The sequence below is a fragment of the Pristis pectinata genome, chromosome 14 (genome assembly GCF_009764475.1).
Source record: "Pristis pectinata isolate sPriPec2 chromosome 14, sPriPec2.1.pri, whole genome shotgun sequence".
Classification (NCBI taxonomy): Eukaryota; Metazoa; Chordata; class Chondrichthyes; order Rhinopristiformes; family Pristidae; genus Pristis; species Pristis pectinata.
The window spans coordinates 14,233,782-14,249,685 of record NC_067418.1 but is presented as its reverse complement, the minus strand read 5'-3'; the positions used below and the strand labels follow the sequence as shown (position 1 = coordinate 14,249,685).

The following is a 15,904-nucleotide window of genomic DNA, read 5'->3' as shown; positions in this document are numbered from 1 at the left end:
TAGTGATGTATCAAAAATCTTATCTCAGTAAAAAAAAAATCACTTAAAAATTCTTTTGGCAAAGTTTCCAACAGCCTAAAATAAAAGTAGAAAATGCTGGAAACACTCTGCAGTAAGAATCTATGGAATGAGAAATAGAGTTACTGTTTCAAGTTAAAGACTTGGTCAGAACACCTTCAACCTGAGACATTAACCCTGTTACTCTTTCCATAGATGCTAACTATGGAGTCTATCCAGCATTTTCTGTTTTTATTTCAGATTTCCAACATCTGCAGTGTTTTGATTTCCAAAAGCCTATTTCTGCCCAAATTAAAACCCCATTTGAAGCATTGTATTAGACTTCTGAAACTCATGTCAAGTTAACTAATAGCAGGCTTGCCACTACAATTTATAATAACTATACAGTTAAAATTTGTGAATTTGTCAAATGCAGTGTACAATACTCTACCTGAGATCAGACTCATGGATGGACAAGATGACCCCAGAAGTTAAAACCTTTTGTTGGATCGTTGCTACAACTGTGAACTCGCTTTTATTTCTAAGCAGTTGAATCATTTTCTCGGTCATGTGTGGAGCTGCCTCTATCTGTCTCTCCACATCTGAGGAAAGCAAGCACAATCAGTCACAACAGAACCCATATGACATAATCTTCCAACACCATCTCCAGTGCTGATTTCTTCAGACACCAGTAAGTAAAGTTCACTCCTTGTTTATTTTACCATCTCAGCTTAGGAAGCATCAACATGTTTATTTGTTAGACAACAGTACATTCATACTTTTGCATTTGTGAAAGCTCAACAACCTCAATTTCGAATAAAGCAGTTCAAAGACTTTTGCAAAAATCTATAAAACAGGTACATAGAATGAAATGAAGCAATGAATTGGCTCTCACAGTTAAATTTGGGCCATCACAGAATACGCACAAAAACGACTATTTATGTCTTCCACCAACACTGTCAGGAAATTTAGTCTCTCATTTCATGTGTTGCTGTCTTGTCAAAGTCTATTCATTAATGGTTCCACATTGAATACTATTTTGGTGAAAGGATCATTTCAATTTGAAAATCAAGAATTCCCATGGCAAGCTTTGCAGTCGATTTAGTTTGAACTGTTTAATGCATCTTGCATTCTCACACTTAAAAATGGCATGTCAAGCTCTCATCTGTGACAGGATGGAGGGTGTGCAAGTGAAGCTCAGGCCTATTAACTCTTTATCGTGCCATTAATCCAAGCCAATGAAGAAGGAAAAACTTCAAACAAAATCTCAATGAGAAAAGGTGTCCTTTACAGCAATATCACCAATTATATTTTGGATATTCAGCACCTGGCATCAGGAATGTCAAAAGCAGGCTTTCTCTGCTAGTCCCTCATGCTTGCATGACTTACTTTGACATGAAATCAGCACAGAGTGAAAAGCAAGGGATCAAACCAACGACGGCCTTGGCATCTGTTCAGTCACATTTAATGTCTACCTGCTAATAATAACTCCATTCTAGATTACTGATGACCTGTTGTTTGTCTTCAGACTTACTGTATTAATCTAACCCCACTGTTTAAAAATATTTAGCTAAGAGTTGAGTTTTTTTTGGTCTCTTTTTATTTTGGTTTTCAGACCTGGGGAAGTTCAGTCAATTAAAAAGCATTGCGTTCATGATTCATATATCATTTAAATCTAGACCCTCCTTACGGAGTGGGGGCCCAACAATTTTGGAATATTTACACCCTTTTTTAAAAAAAAACAGTCGTGTCCAATCATGAGTTTAAACACCGCTCAGATTTACCTCTCAGAATATCAATCCAATCTACTTCATTAAAATTCTACTGACGTCATTAGGTAAAAGAACTGGGCTCAAACGCTACAGCTAAGGACAATTATTGTAAAGGGATACAGCCTCCAAAATGCCAGCAGAAGGGGAGGCTCCATCTCAAATTTTGGGAGTTAAGCTTGTCGGAACTCTATGATTTCACAGCCACACAATTTTCCAGATGATCGTAATATTAAATAAGATGAGCGACCTGTTGTTTCCTTCTGCTCTCAATGTGAACTGCGGCTGAGCTGTAAAACATTAAATCAGCCTTGCGGTGCACCTGCCCGGTGTGTCTGCCCAACGGGTCGGTCTGCCAAGAAAAGGGGGGCAGAATCTACGTGATGTCTGCGCCAGGTACTTTTGGTCAGGGTGTTAGAGCCAAGGTGAAATGTCACAGTACGGGGCCGTCCCACCAAGAAATGACAGACTGTAAATGGGAAGAGTCTACATAACAAGCACGGAGAGAGAGAGGGGGGTGCCCACCTACCATTGACAAAGCAGAATGCTCCCAGTTAATCAGTCCGTTTGTTAATAAGCACATGCCAAAAAAAAATGAAAAGCCAAGGTTCAGCGACCCCGGAAACTTTCTTATTCCCAGAGACTCTTTAAATCGCACACGCGCTCTAATCCTTCACTCCATCGCACGATGGTGATTTTTTAAAAAAAGATTCTGCCTTTTGCTCGCTTCAGCGTAACATGACAAAAGTCATGAATAAAATATGACGAATTTGATAGTATTCATTACAGAGGTTTCATCCGTGACCAGTGACGTGCGCTGGGAGCTAATGGACCCACTTCCCTACTTCTATGTTTGCGTCGGAACACCTCTGCCATGTATTTCTGTTGCTTAACCTTGCGCTGCTAGCGGCTAGTAAAGGTTCAACTGTACTGAGGAAAGAGTGAGAGAGAGAGAGCCTGGTTGTATGGATGGTGGTGATAAGGCTGGAAGGTGAAGGAAAATGATTGATATCTTTGTCCTATTTACCTTGAAACAAATATGCTTTGCTGTTATTATATAATCCCGGTACCTGAGCAACTCCCGTCGTTGTATTATCAAGATCCATTTCTGTAGTGACATCAATTTGCAAGTCAGGGTCCATTCCAAACCCTAAGACTATAGAGATAAAACAGTCTTAACTGAACGTTTAACACCACAAGAGTAAAGTTGAAATAATAACGGCTTTATTTTCCACTACTGTTGTTCCTAAAGTATTAGTTCGTGAGTGCATTCACAGAGAAACGCCAAGGATGCATCTCACGTAAACAGAGTCAGTTGGAATCGCTCGTTGCTTTTATCAATGAATTGTCGGTGCTTTCAAGAGACTGAAGTTTAATCTTTATTCGGTGCAAATGCACTAATGCGTAACACGGTTGCACCATCCCATTAAATTACCCAAATAGAAACCCGGGAACCTTGACCTCTCCAACCGAGCGGAAATATGGTCTCAAACGGTTAACGGTGACGCTGAATTGCATATAGCAACAACGCGGCGCCTGTCAGTGAGCGCTCGGGGATTGTACATTGGGACTGGAGTAACTGAGCATTGTTTCCCCAGCGAGCAAACGGAGACTGAGCGAAATGGGCTTGTGAACGGAGGCAGCATAGAGTGAGTTGCCCGGGAACGAATGAACCGCGTGCTTGCAGCCTTTGTAAAACAAAACATTGAACCTTTCTGGGGCGGATTCAGAAATGCCGCATTAAGTTGATTTTATTTTAGAAAGTTTTTCATTAGACCCAGGTTTCAAAATGTTCAGACGAGTGAATCTGACCCACTCCAATCACCGATGAATCTCGACATCAAGGATAGTTACTGAACTCTCATTTTACTTAACAGCACCGTGGATGAGCTGACTGAAATTCACATTTTAGCAATGACCAGGGAGGTGAAGAGCTGTTAGAAAAGCACATGCGCATGGCGCCGCTTTCTTTCAAAGCGCCTTGCTAAAATTAATAGGATGAGATAATAAGGGTCCCAGGAGGAGATGAAAGCGTGAGCGCCGTATGTATAACAAGTCTCCAGCCGAATTGTTATTAAGGCTTGTTTTCAAACCCGCTCCGAGTGGAGCACCATTAAATCTGCAGCCAACTGACCCGTGCGAAACAATTTAACTGTGCTAAGGGCGGCAGGGAATGAATTCGCGTTTGGTTTAAAGTCACTGCAACCATGACTGCAAGCTTCTTTTAGGAATGCACTAAAAAATCTCAAAAGGCTGTGCATTAATGCACGTGTCCCATCATCTTATTCCCGAAGTCACCTGTAAAGCAGGAACTTAAACAAGCAGTTGCAACTGTACAGGAGCCAGCAATTCAGTGCAGGAAATTAACTATCACCTTACCTGATTTTGCGCAGAGTATGAAAGCCAAAATCACTGCAATTATATCCATTTGCAGCATGTTGTGTTTTTGTTTAAACAATAAATTGCTGCCACGACGCGACCCTCTCTACTTTGCTCAATATCGTGCACAAACTGGCCAATCGGGCTCAGACTGCCGCGACTTGTGCGTTCTGCTCGCCTTGGATGTTTCTCCCAGGACCAGTCCACCCTCGATGGAGAAATAGGGGGGTGTCCAAGTTTGACTCACGCACTGGCATTGGCAAAAAAAAAACAGATGCAGACCCTGGCGGGCGTCCATGAAACGTTCAGAGTGTGCCCGAACGCGCGGGGGTGGTGTGTCGCTACACACAATGGACATTTGTCATTTCACCTTGCAGCGTTGCCTCGCCATACGCCAGCCACCCCTCCGATGGATCAAGCGAGAACTTGGCAGCTCGGAGGCAGGATTAGACCTAGGAAGGAAAGGCTGCTCGCTCGGGTGAACAGACGTGTCCCGGGACCACGATTCCCCCTGTCCCTTCCCACTGAGCTTCACCCCCAAATACATCAGTGAATAGATGTCAAGTTGCGGTATGATAAACGGCTCGGAGAGTGCTTTGATTGACAGCACAGCTCTGGGCAGAGAATAAACAAACACGCCGCTTCTCTATTGATTAGCCAACATGTGACATTTAAAACATTAACATTTATTTCGTCTTTCTTGGAGTTACATTATAGGATCATCTCTATTTTGAATATCATATAGGCAAATATATAATGCATTAAATCGTATTTGTACACATAAATACAAAATCTGAGGTAGGGCCTCAAGAATGGTGATCTTTTAAATGAATCATGCACATTACATATGCAAGATAACATCGAGTATAGGTGATGAGACACTCACATTAACTTAGATGTGTGTTTATGTGTGCGTGATCATTCTATGACTGTGATGACTTGATCTGAGGCACATATCTATATCCATAGGCAGCAGTACCTCATATAGAATGCACAGAAATATACATGGCATTACGTTAAGTAATTAGGAATTAACCTACTCAGAGGTAGGTCTACTTAAAGTGCCTGAAGACACCCCGTATATTACATACAAGTGACTTATATATATGGCAAAAGTACAGGTTAATTTTTATACGTTTCATCAAATACACCTTGTATATCTGATATTGGAACCCATCAATAAGGCCAATGGTCAACCTGATGTATTGAAAGACAACGTGTAGACTTAATAAAAATGTACTTCGGCAGCTTTTGACAATCTTTCGCTCAGCCAACGCAGAAACAAACTGTCTTTGGTACCCACTGCCTTACGATGGCTTATAGAAGGACAGTAAAAGTGAGAGGGGAAAATAACATTGCAATTAACGTTAAGGTGCTCAAATGACTCTCTCTGTATATAAAAGGCAAATATCAAGATGCAGTGGCTAGTTTAATCATAAGTAACGTTTCCACGGGAAATACCAGAGGAAACAAATATATATATATTTATATATGGGCTTGGATGGGCTTCAAGACTACAATGGAAATTAATGAAATCACTTACATGAGGAGAATTAGTTATATCTAAAGAGGAACAAAAACTTAACAGAAACACTACCTGAGACCCTTTTAACACGAAAACACACAGACAGACAGGAATATTGACCAAAAAAATCCCCGAAAGTCAACTACTGTAAATTTAAGACTAAACTTTTTTTAGAAAGTTTTCTTTTGTTAAACTACGCTATGCTCACCATCTCTACGTTTTCATAAGATATTTAAAAGGACGTAACATCACTAATACGCACTAATGAACACAGCTCACCTGTTAAAAGCATGAATACCTAGTGGTTACATCATAGAATGTACAGTCTGGCCAATTATTGGGGCCAACCTAGTGTTGGTGTGGCAGGGGCTAGGGCGTTCGTTTTAAACCCAACATCAGTTGAAAAAGGATTAGAACAGCAAGACTGTACAATGCATAACTTTTACACCCGTCGAGTATTGGGGATATAAATAGAATTGCACAATTACTTTTATTTTTCAGCTGCAGATCAAGTAAAAGGGTAACTAGGACGTTGAGACTACAGATAGGCACAAATCACAGGACACAGTTTTGGAAGAGGAAGCGCGTGTCAGTGTGAATGAAAGGTGCAGGCATCGCCGGTAAACTCCGGATTAGAGCAATATCACACGGGGAAGAGGGGAGGAGATGGAAGCATTAAGAGAACTAGCCAAGAGAGACAAAAGGAGGGGGGAGGTGGGGAAGAAGGCTCAAACCCGGACAAAATGGATTGACAGTATGGGGGAAGATGGGAATTGGAAAACAAGACAATGACCAGATTTTAAATATTCTTGAGTTGCGGGGGAAAGGGACATTTAAATGCGTTTAAAAAAAAGGGTAGCAACATGAAAATATGCTAAGCTGATATATTTACGCGGAGAGATCGGTAATACTAGAACTGAGATCCTAATTCCATGTCTTTCGGGGGCAGCTTGAGTCCGAGAGAAGAGGTCCCCAGAGGGTCTATCATATTCTTGTAGCGCTCTCCACGGTGCTGAGTTAAAAAGGGCCCCCAGTCGGGTTGAGGACTGCACACCAGCTTGAGTCTCTGAAAATACAAACCACATATTCAGGACGAAAATAGAGCCTTCACATAATGATCATTATAATAAATATAATTGCAATTCAATGTGCGGGTCCAATCAATATACCTCTATAAAGCTACCAGGGGCCAAGTGCATCTTAATCACGAACATGATGGGTATCCATATGACAGAAGAAGCCAACATTAACCATCCCATCACCATCGACCAGGCCGGGTATTTGTAGTTTTCATATGTCATGGGTTCCCATTGATAAAAGCTGAAGCAGAGGATGAACTGGAAAATGAAATAAAATTTGTAAAAATGTTGTAACATCAGCCACCCAAAGCATACAGGTTATTGTAACAATTGGTGCTAGTCATAAACATAAAACAACCCTTTTCATTCTAAAAGTTTCCTGAGAGACACTAAACATTTTTTTCTCTCAATATTCCCTTATCTCACAAAGAATGTGTTTGCTCTGCTCCATCATGCCACTCAAAACAACATCAATTATACCAGAACAATAAATCAATGTTCATAGATTTAAGAACATTTCTTAAACTGTGTAGCCATAAGAGTGTAACAAGCAAGTATGAAATGCCTGTTTATGGTTCTCGAGTGGAACCAATAGCATATTTCATGCACTTGCTCATCGCCTGCTCGGTTGGCACCAATAAATATTTTTTTATTGAAGATAATACTGTTTAAAGCTTCAGGTTTTCCCAAAGCTCTTAATGGCCAATGAAATACTTGTGAACTGTGGTTATTTATAAATACAGTACTCACTTTTCATGGAACAAGATCCCACAAAGAGCATTGCAATCAATAGGCCTATAATTTTTTTTGCAATGTGCTCTACTTTGTATCATGTCATGGTATTTGTTAGTTCCACTTGACAGGGTAGATGTGGCCTCAGTTTTGTACCTCATCTGATAAAGAATCCACCTCTGACAGTGCAGCACTCCCCCAGCACCACACTGGCATGTCGGTCAGGAGCATATCTCAGCTCTAGAGTGGGTTTTCCCTTTATATTAGTTATTTTTGTAAGCAATTCCTTTGATGGATTTCAATATATTGCCCTCTGATGAGAATGTACAGTGTATTATCGAATGGTCAGCGTGATATATTCCATTGATAAAACTGGTCTCCTGTGATGTAAATTATATTCAACAGCAACTGGCTCAATTATGTCTCCTGATTGTGCTATAATCTAAGCTTTTCTTACATTTTGGATAAATTTAGTTTTGCTTTGGTGATTCTTGATATTGTTGAGAAACTTTTTGATGGTATTGTTACCCTAAGATTACATATGCTGAAGTTCATTTATCTCAATGTTGCTCTAAAGCTGGCAAATTCTCTTACCTCTACTTCTTTCTCCCCCTTTAAGGACATTATTTAAAATCTACCTCATTGGTTAGTTGTTTGGTAAACTATCCTAATGCTGCCTTCTTCATCTCTTTGTCAACTTCTTTTGCTGGAGAGACAGGGCCAGATTGAGTTTGACCCAGTCTACATCTTACATTTGCCTCTCACAGAAGTTCTGCATACCTGTTGTAGCCACACAGTTCCCAATGTTCTGGAAGATCCACTGCCATGGACATCCAGCTAGGCAGAAAAGTCTGCAAGCAACATCTGGGCCCCAGGCAGCAGAACTTGAGACGCTGGCCCCTGACTGTCTTGGATACCTCAGACAACTTGGCTTATAAAAGGGTTTTTCAACTGTCTATCAATGTCTCTAGTGATCAGAGATATTCAGAAATATTTAAAATACATTTCAGCCATTAAAAATTAAAAAGTATTTTAATAAAAGTGTGAAAATTAATATATTGATTTATAAATTAACTGATACATTAATGTTAATTATAATAAAAGAAAAAGAACAAACTAGTTAGCTACCCATACTTTTAAGTAAAGGTCAGAGACCCCATTCAAATGAATGGGACTGAGCTGGATAAATCAGCAGAGATCTGCTTCTATATCCAAGTACAGAGCACAGGCACTTAATTCTGGAACAAGCTGACACATATGCTGCAGCTATCCAGCAGTTCCCTCTAGAACCATTGGCTGGTCACCAGCACAATTCAGCCTCATGAAGCAGAAAATGAAGCATGATGATACAAGATCTAAAGGAGAATGATTCAGAGTACAGTTTGCTGTTGTGGACAGCCAGCATAGACCCAGAGTGTCAAATGGTATCCTTTGATGCGAGTTCCATTCTATGATTCCGTGACTCTTAAGGACTGAAAAGTAAAACTAATTTGGCCGGCATCAGGCAAGTTGCCACCACCACCTTTAGCAAGCTTGAAAGGAACTGTGACTTTGGTTTTCAAAGCTCTCCACCATTGGGGTTTCCTTGTATTATGTCTGACCCTGCTGTGGAGCAATTAGTAACGACTGATTACTGTGATGAGTGATCCCATTATCATACAACTACAAGGATGGTAGAAAAGAAATCAGATTGAGCATCAACCATCTTTATCGAACAATTGATAAGTTTCAATATATTGTAAACTTCAATATCGCATTCAAAGTGAGTTTAACAAAGTTTGCATTGTTTCTTAGTGTATTCACATTGGATAATGAAACTTATTGGACTACTTAAAGTTAAGGTACATACTGTAAGAATTGTAGGAGTGAAAAATGCCCAGCAAATCCTCCAGAAGTAGCTAGGCTGGAATCCAATCATCATCTCTATGTCTTCACAAAATCGTTTCAATCCTATTAGCACACAAAACACAACATTAACTGATGTTCTTTGCAGGAGGGAGGTGATGAGAGTAATTGCCAGCCATTACATTTCCATATATTTCCACATCTCTTGATTGCTTTTGCTGGGCAGAGAACAGCATAACATTATTCAAGCAAAAATTGTGCACCTGCAAAAAATTCAAACTTAAGTGCATTAAAACTGAATAGCAATGCTGAAAACTTTGATTTTCAGCTTCGAAATGGAACATACATTTCTGTGTAACTGCAATCAAACCAGAGTCAGTCAAGGATTTGGTGTTGGGTTCAAGATGAGCTCCAGGAAGTAGTGTCAAATTGTACTTGCTGTGGGATAATTCCAACCTGGGTAAAAGCAACTCATAAAGCTCTAAAACCTATGCCTAAAACAAAGGAATGGGCTCTCCACTGATGGGTATTTGGGCATTCAATTGATCACAAAGAACCAACAAGCTGTGTTTTTCTGTTTGTTTATATTAATGAAACATGTCACTGATTATCAAACAGAATTGTGAAAATGTCTTTGGTTGGAGCAACAAAGCCTATCACTTCTCTGATAGGGTAGTGTTATCAGTGGCAGCACGTAATTTGGTACTGACCTTCTCAATGACTCTTTCAGCAGGTATATGCAGTGGAACATAAGCCTGTTCTGCCTTTCTGTAATTGACTGTGCTTGCTACATTTCAAATGTAGGGAAAAGCCCAAGACTCCTACTCGGTTTATTTCATGAGTCTTGTGGAAAAAGAGACTCATAACCTATGTGTGCAGTTGTGAATTCTTTCTCAGGGGAGATATGAATTGAGCAGTGGACCAATAACCATCGATTGAACATCTGTTTAAATGTGTGAAAAGCAAGATTCTTGTGCTTTCAGTAGCATGACTGCTGGTCAGTACGTACATCACAAATGTAATTTCAGCTATGATTATTTTCCTCTTCATCTTTCAGAAGCTTTGCCTGGATTTGTCTAAATCTGTACAATTTTTCATTGCCTTTTGCTCTAAATCCAAATGTATTTTAATGCCCTGAGATATAACTATCTTGTTCATGGGACAATTGCTTTCACAATAATAATAGTCCACATTGAGAGCACAGTAATACCAAGTGTTACTTTTCACATATCCTGTATGTAAATTAGTTTTTTACTTTTACTACAGTGAAATACCAGTAGCTGGCTCACTAAATATAAATCATATGCACATAATATAGGGTGAGGTTATTACAGATTGTAAAGGCCTACTTAAATATCTGGGGTTGCTTGTAAATGTCAGCTTGTTACAGTTTCACGATATTAGCCCAGTTCTGTACCTTTTCCTTCGAGTACATGGATATTTGCAGAAAGGTTGCCACCATGTGGTAGACAAAGGCATATCTTGCTAATTTAAAATTTTGAACAGGTATAGCTCTCTCTGCTAATTCTGCAACCTCACAATAGGTGAGAGTGGTGCAGACTGTTGCTGGGAGACGGTGACAGTATCCAGGTGGCAAATAGAACTGGGCTAGACTCCCAATATGCCACCATTTTAATTAGCCCTGGAGGGGGTTGGGTCTAATTTAAATGTCAAAGTAAAACAGACTGATAATGTCATGAGGACCTGCACACCACTTCAACAAACGCCAATTAATTGCTGCACAGTCAGGGAAAAGCTAGCATTAGCACGGATGCTTACCACAGGAATTAACATCTCAGGGCAATGACCTTTCATCATTTTCATCATTGACCTGAAGTTTTAATTCTGTTGCTGCTGCTTGACATGCTGAGTACTTTCAGCAATTTTGTTTATATTTCAGATTCTCAGTTTCCGCAATTTTGCAGTAAAGGTGTCAAACCTGATTTTTAATATTTAGATTGTTCTGTGAAGCAGCAGAATCAAGGTACTCTTCCTAAAACCCACAAGGATTCCTTAGGGCATAGCTGACTTGTCTTCGACAGGTCATCAAGCTGAAACATTATCTCTGTTTTTCTTTCCTCAGATACAACCTGGCCAACTGAGTGTTTCCAGCATTTTCGATCTTTATTTCAGATTTCCAGCATCTGCATTTTTTTCTCTCTTCTTTTGGAAGAGGGCTTTCTCAGATTTATTCAAATATCCCCACGTATCATTTCCTTTACTTAGTGACCTTGTCAGAGACCATTTCCGCGGGCCCAGATGGTGACCATTCTTTCCCATTAATTTTAACCTCCCTTGTGTACTAACTACAGTTCTGGTCACAACTTTACAGGAAGGATGTGATTATACTGGTGAAGGTGCAGAAGAGACTTAAAAGGATATTGCCGAGGCTGGAAAACTGTAGCCGTGTGGAAAGATTGGGTAAGCTGCAATTGCTTCCCTTGCAATAGAGGAGTCAAAGGGAAACACAATTGCAGCGTATAAAATTGTGAGGGATCGTTGTGAGAGTAACCTATTTCCCTTCGTAGGGAGGTCGAAAACAAGGGGCCATAGTTTGAAAGTAATTGGTAGAAGGTTAGAGGGGAGGCAGGAAATTTTTTCTCACCTAGAGAATGCTCGAGGTCTGGAACCTACTGCTGAAAGGACAAGGCAGAAAGGCTCATCGCATTCAAAAAGCATTTGTACTGAAGAATGGTCACCTGCAGGACTACATACCTAATAATGGAAGAAAGGAGTAAGCTGGGCAGCTCTTTCTTGACCACCACAGACACAATGGATTTTCTTCCATGTCATAATTCTTCTTTGATTCCAGAAGACATCACAAGCATCAGTTACCGCAATCCCCATAATTGGCTTGCGGTAAAATTGGGGCTATGCTGTAAAGTGGTCCCACAAACATGCCCCTTACTTTGGTTTAACATTGTTTTTATTCCTAAGAGCAGTAAAATGTTAAGCCAAAAGGACAGAAATGTAATTTAGATAGTGGCTACCACAGCCTCAGTTAAGCTAATGCCTTTCACAGTTATTGAAGTCCTTTGAAGTGTAGTCACTATTTTTCATTGAAAACTGATTGGACCACAGCAACATCTCACAACGGTAATGCAGTAAAGGATGAGGAAATCTATTTTTGCTAATGTTTTAACTGTTGTCTTTGTTCATTTTACTTTACCTTACCATCTATCATTAGATATTTTATGCACACCTAAATAAATTCTCAATTTTAACATTTTGTATAACAATGTGATTCTTTTCTTCAATACTGCACTGAAGTATTAGTCTAGATTAAATGCTCTGCTTCCTGAAGTGGGATGTGTGCCCATGAGTTACTTGTTCAGAAAGCAACAGTCAAGCCCAGCCAACATTCACAGAATCATCTCAACGACAGCGCAGCGGATAAAGAAAGCAATACAATAATTCACCACAACTGTTAAGTTATGCACATCATGATTCCTGCAATCAGCTGTCAAATGTCAAAACTGCTTTGTCGAAGACAGAGGATTATATGGAAGTGCGTGGGTTGGTTTATTATAATTATCATGTTAAAACAGCAAAGCAGGAATTATCTGGGGCAATGTGTCGTTACCTGGCTTTTTAATGTAGATTTTTTCCCACAATATGACGGGGAAAGTTATCAAAGTAACTAATTACCCAGCATGGGGAATGCCACTCATGCTGGGAAAAGGAAAACCTCAGCAAAATGCTGAATTGACTCATATTGCATTATGTTATGGAATTATGCTCATTCACTTACTCTTGCACCAACAGATTTATACAAATATTGATATGGATAGCCCTAAATATTGATCCCGAATTGTTAATCGCTTTTCAGCAACTTTAACAAATACAAAGAAGATTTATTAAATAGAGTAGTCTTACCATATATGTATGAAACTCCAACTAGTTCAAATATTGCAATAATGACGAGGGAATAGGAAGCTGCGTAAGTGTCCACCAGCTGTAGCATGTAGATCCCACTCTAATAACAGAAAACAAAACAGAATCATGAGTACTTGCACAGGGGCAGGCACGGTAGTGTAGCGGTTAGCGTAACGCCATTACAGCACTAGCGACCCAGGTTCAATTTCGACCACTGTCTGTAAGGAGTTTGTACGTTCTACTCGCGTCTGCTTGGGTTTCCTCCTGGTGCTCCGGTTTCCTCCCACATTCCAAAGACGTACGGGTTAGGAAGTTGTGGGCGTGCTATGTTGGTGCCGGAAGTGTGGCGACACCTGCGGGCCGTCCCCAGAACACTCTACGCAAAAGATGCATTTCACTGTGTGTTTCGATGTACATGTGACTAATAAAGAAACCTTAACCTTAAAAAAGATCTGAAACCTGAATAATATGACGAAAAGCAGTGTTTTGCTTACTGATGCATGGTGACACTGTTACCCACTCTTATTCTATGTCTAAGAAAGTATGAAATGAATTGGAGACACAAGAGATTGCAGATGTTGGAATCTGGAACAACACACAAAGCACTGGAGGAAGTCAGCAGGTCAGGCAACATCTATGGAGGGAAATAGACAGTCAGACTTTTCAGGTCAAGACCCTCCACCAAGACTGGAAAGAATGAGGGAAGGTAGCCAGTATAAGGGAAGGGGTGGAGCAGGAGCTGGTAGGTGACAGGTGGATGCAGGTGAGGGGGGGTGATAGGCAGATTAGGGATGAGGAGGTGAGGAGATGAATTGGGACCATTTTGCCCATTGGACCTGTTCCCTCATATAATAAAACATCAGCAGTTTTTGGGTGGCCAAGAGAACAATGCAAAACATATCTTTTCCTTTCTCATTCACTTTTCTCCACAAAGCAATAATTCCATTGACATTGATGTTTTGTTGTTAGTTCACAAAAGAGATTCAGAAAATCTTGCCTATAAATTGGATTTCACCACTTTTGATGCTCTAAGCATGAGCTGATTATGCTACTAATGCCCACTCGCAAAAAGGATTGATGAAGTTTGGCAAAAATCTATTAAAAGTAGCACAATGGCATTTTGCACAAAGAATCGTGTGCTAAAATGGGATTGTTCAATCAGGAGTTGCATATGGAACTTACAGTTATTGTGTAATTACTGCACTGACCACCGGGAAGTGAGTCAAAGGTTAAAGAGTTTTACCTATGGCAGCCATAGCACAGCGGCAGAAAATACTGCCACGGAGAGAAGGGAAAACATGGGTGAGGGGGGTACGGCGCTCTCTTGTGTGTTTGGGTCTCAACCCATGCAATGGTCTGGTCCAATTTACTCACGAGTTATGGGTGGCCCCAAGCCACTGCGGGGTACAGGTCGAACAAGGGACAACAAGCATTGCATGCATCTCACAAATGAGTTGAACTAAAAGGCTGTGATCAGTGGAGAGGTCACTGCTGATTCATTCTGCACAACGCTGACCATTAGAAAATGAGGCTGGCAGAAAATACAAGACATCAATATGACAGTGAAGATTGTTTAATAGCTATCTTATTCCAGATCCCTGATTAACATATTCCTAGTTTGTCTGCAAGTGAACAGTGAAAATTGGAGCTCGTCTCTCAAGGGATTAGTTTAATTTGGCATCATGTTCAGCACTGATATTGTGGGTTGAAGGGCCTGTTCCTGTGCTGTATTGTTCTATGTTCTATATTCTGGGAGTGGAGGAAACATCATAAGCTTCACGACCACGTCAGGCAAACATCAACAGTTCTGAGGTGAATTGCATATGAAAGTATAAAAGGTAGCTCAAATAAATAGTAAAATATTTTAAATGTATAAGCCTTCACAATCTACCTTGTTGTGACCTTGCACCTTATTGTCTACCTGCAATGCACTTCCTCTGTAGCTGTGACACTTTACTCTGTACTCTGTTACTGTTTTTACCTGTACTACCTCAATGCACTCTGTACTAACTCAATGTATCTGCACTGTGTAATGAATTGATCTGCACGAATGGTATGCAAGACAAGTTTTTCACTGTACCTCGGTACAAGTGACAATAATAAACCAATACCAATATATTAAAATGTTTCTGATCTGTTTCATTGTTTAAGTATCATTGCTCGAATGGAGCAGTGCTGTAAAAAGTGTCAAAGAGATTACAACATGTAATTCTCTGCATTAAAATTGTGCAATGTCAAGAAGCAAAACATAATGGACCACGAAGTCAAAATGAATGTTAACTGCAAAAAAACATGCTGAAACAGAATTATGCTTAAAGCTTGCAAAATGTGAGAGTCAGGGCACTAATCTTGACTGTGATGTTTTGTTTGAAGCAGACAGATAGCCCAGGACAGATCAAGTGCATTAAATCTACCACCAACTTCCAAAGGAAGTATGGTACTTGAGACATATAAAGTAGGACCCAAACACTATTTAAGAGAGGGAGAGATCAAAGGAGGGGTTGAAACATTCAAAGGGCCATGTTACTGAAGCAAGAGTCCCTTTCAAGAAATAGATCAGTCTGTGAGAGTGTAAACAAGAAGGATAAATGAAAGACATGGCAAGTACTAAATAAAACATGGAACACATTTTCAAAAGGAAAAGGGACAAATTAGACCTGGAAATTAATAGTTGGTGGGTAATATCAAAGAGAAATAATGTA

General features: G+C 40.1%; 2 protein-coding genes across 5 annotated transcripts in view; both read right to left on the bottom strand.

The window, feature by feature from the left end:
- Window positions 1-4,282, bottom strand: part of LOC127577901 (protein kinase C-binding protein NELL1-like) — a 626,741-nt gene extending 622,459 nt beyond the window's left edge. For 3 of the 4 annotated variants that reach the window (XM_052029546.1, XM_052029549.1, XM_052029547.1), the window contains exons 1-3: window positions 4,146-4,282; window positions 2,794-2,922; window positions 449-599 (exon numbers count right to left, since the gene is read on the bottom strand). In XM_052029546.1, the coding sequence (XP_051885506.1) occupies window positions 449-599; window positions 2,794-2,922; window positions 4,146-4,203 (338 nt within the window). In that variant the 5' untranslated portion in view covers window positions 4,204-4,282. The remainder of the gene's footprint in view (window positions 1-448; window positions 600-2,793; window positions 2,923-4,145) is intronic. The other variant, XM_052029548.1, reaches the window with a different exon arrangement.
- A 559-nt stretch (window positions 4,283-4,841) lies between these two features.
- Window positions 4,842-15,904, bottom strand: part of slc6a5 (solute carrier family 6 member 5) — a 52,802-nt gene continuing 41,739 nt past the window's right edge. Inside the window, exons 12-15 of the mRNA XM_052028821.1 lie at window positions 13,203-13,302; window positions 9,331-9,431; window positions 6,840-7,007; window positions 4,842-6,736 (exon numbers count right to left, since the gene is read on the bottom strand). Of these exons, the coding sequence (XP_051884781.1) occupies window positions 6,581-6,736; window positions 6,840-7,007; window positions 9,331-9,431; window positions 13,203-13,302 (525 nt within the window). The 3' untranslated portion in view covers window positions 4,842-6,580. The remainder of the gene's footprint in view (window positions 6,737-6,839; window positions 7,008-9,330; window positions 9,432-13,202; window positions 13,303-15,904) is intronic.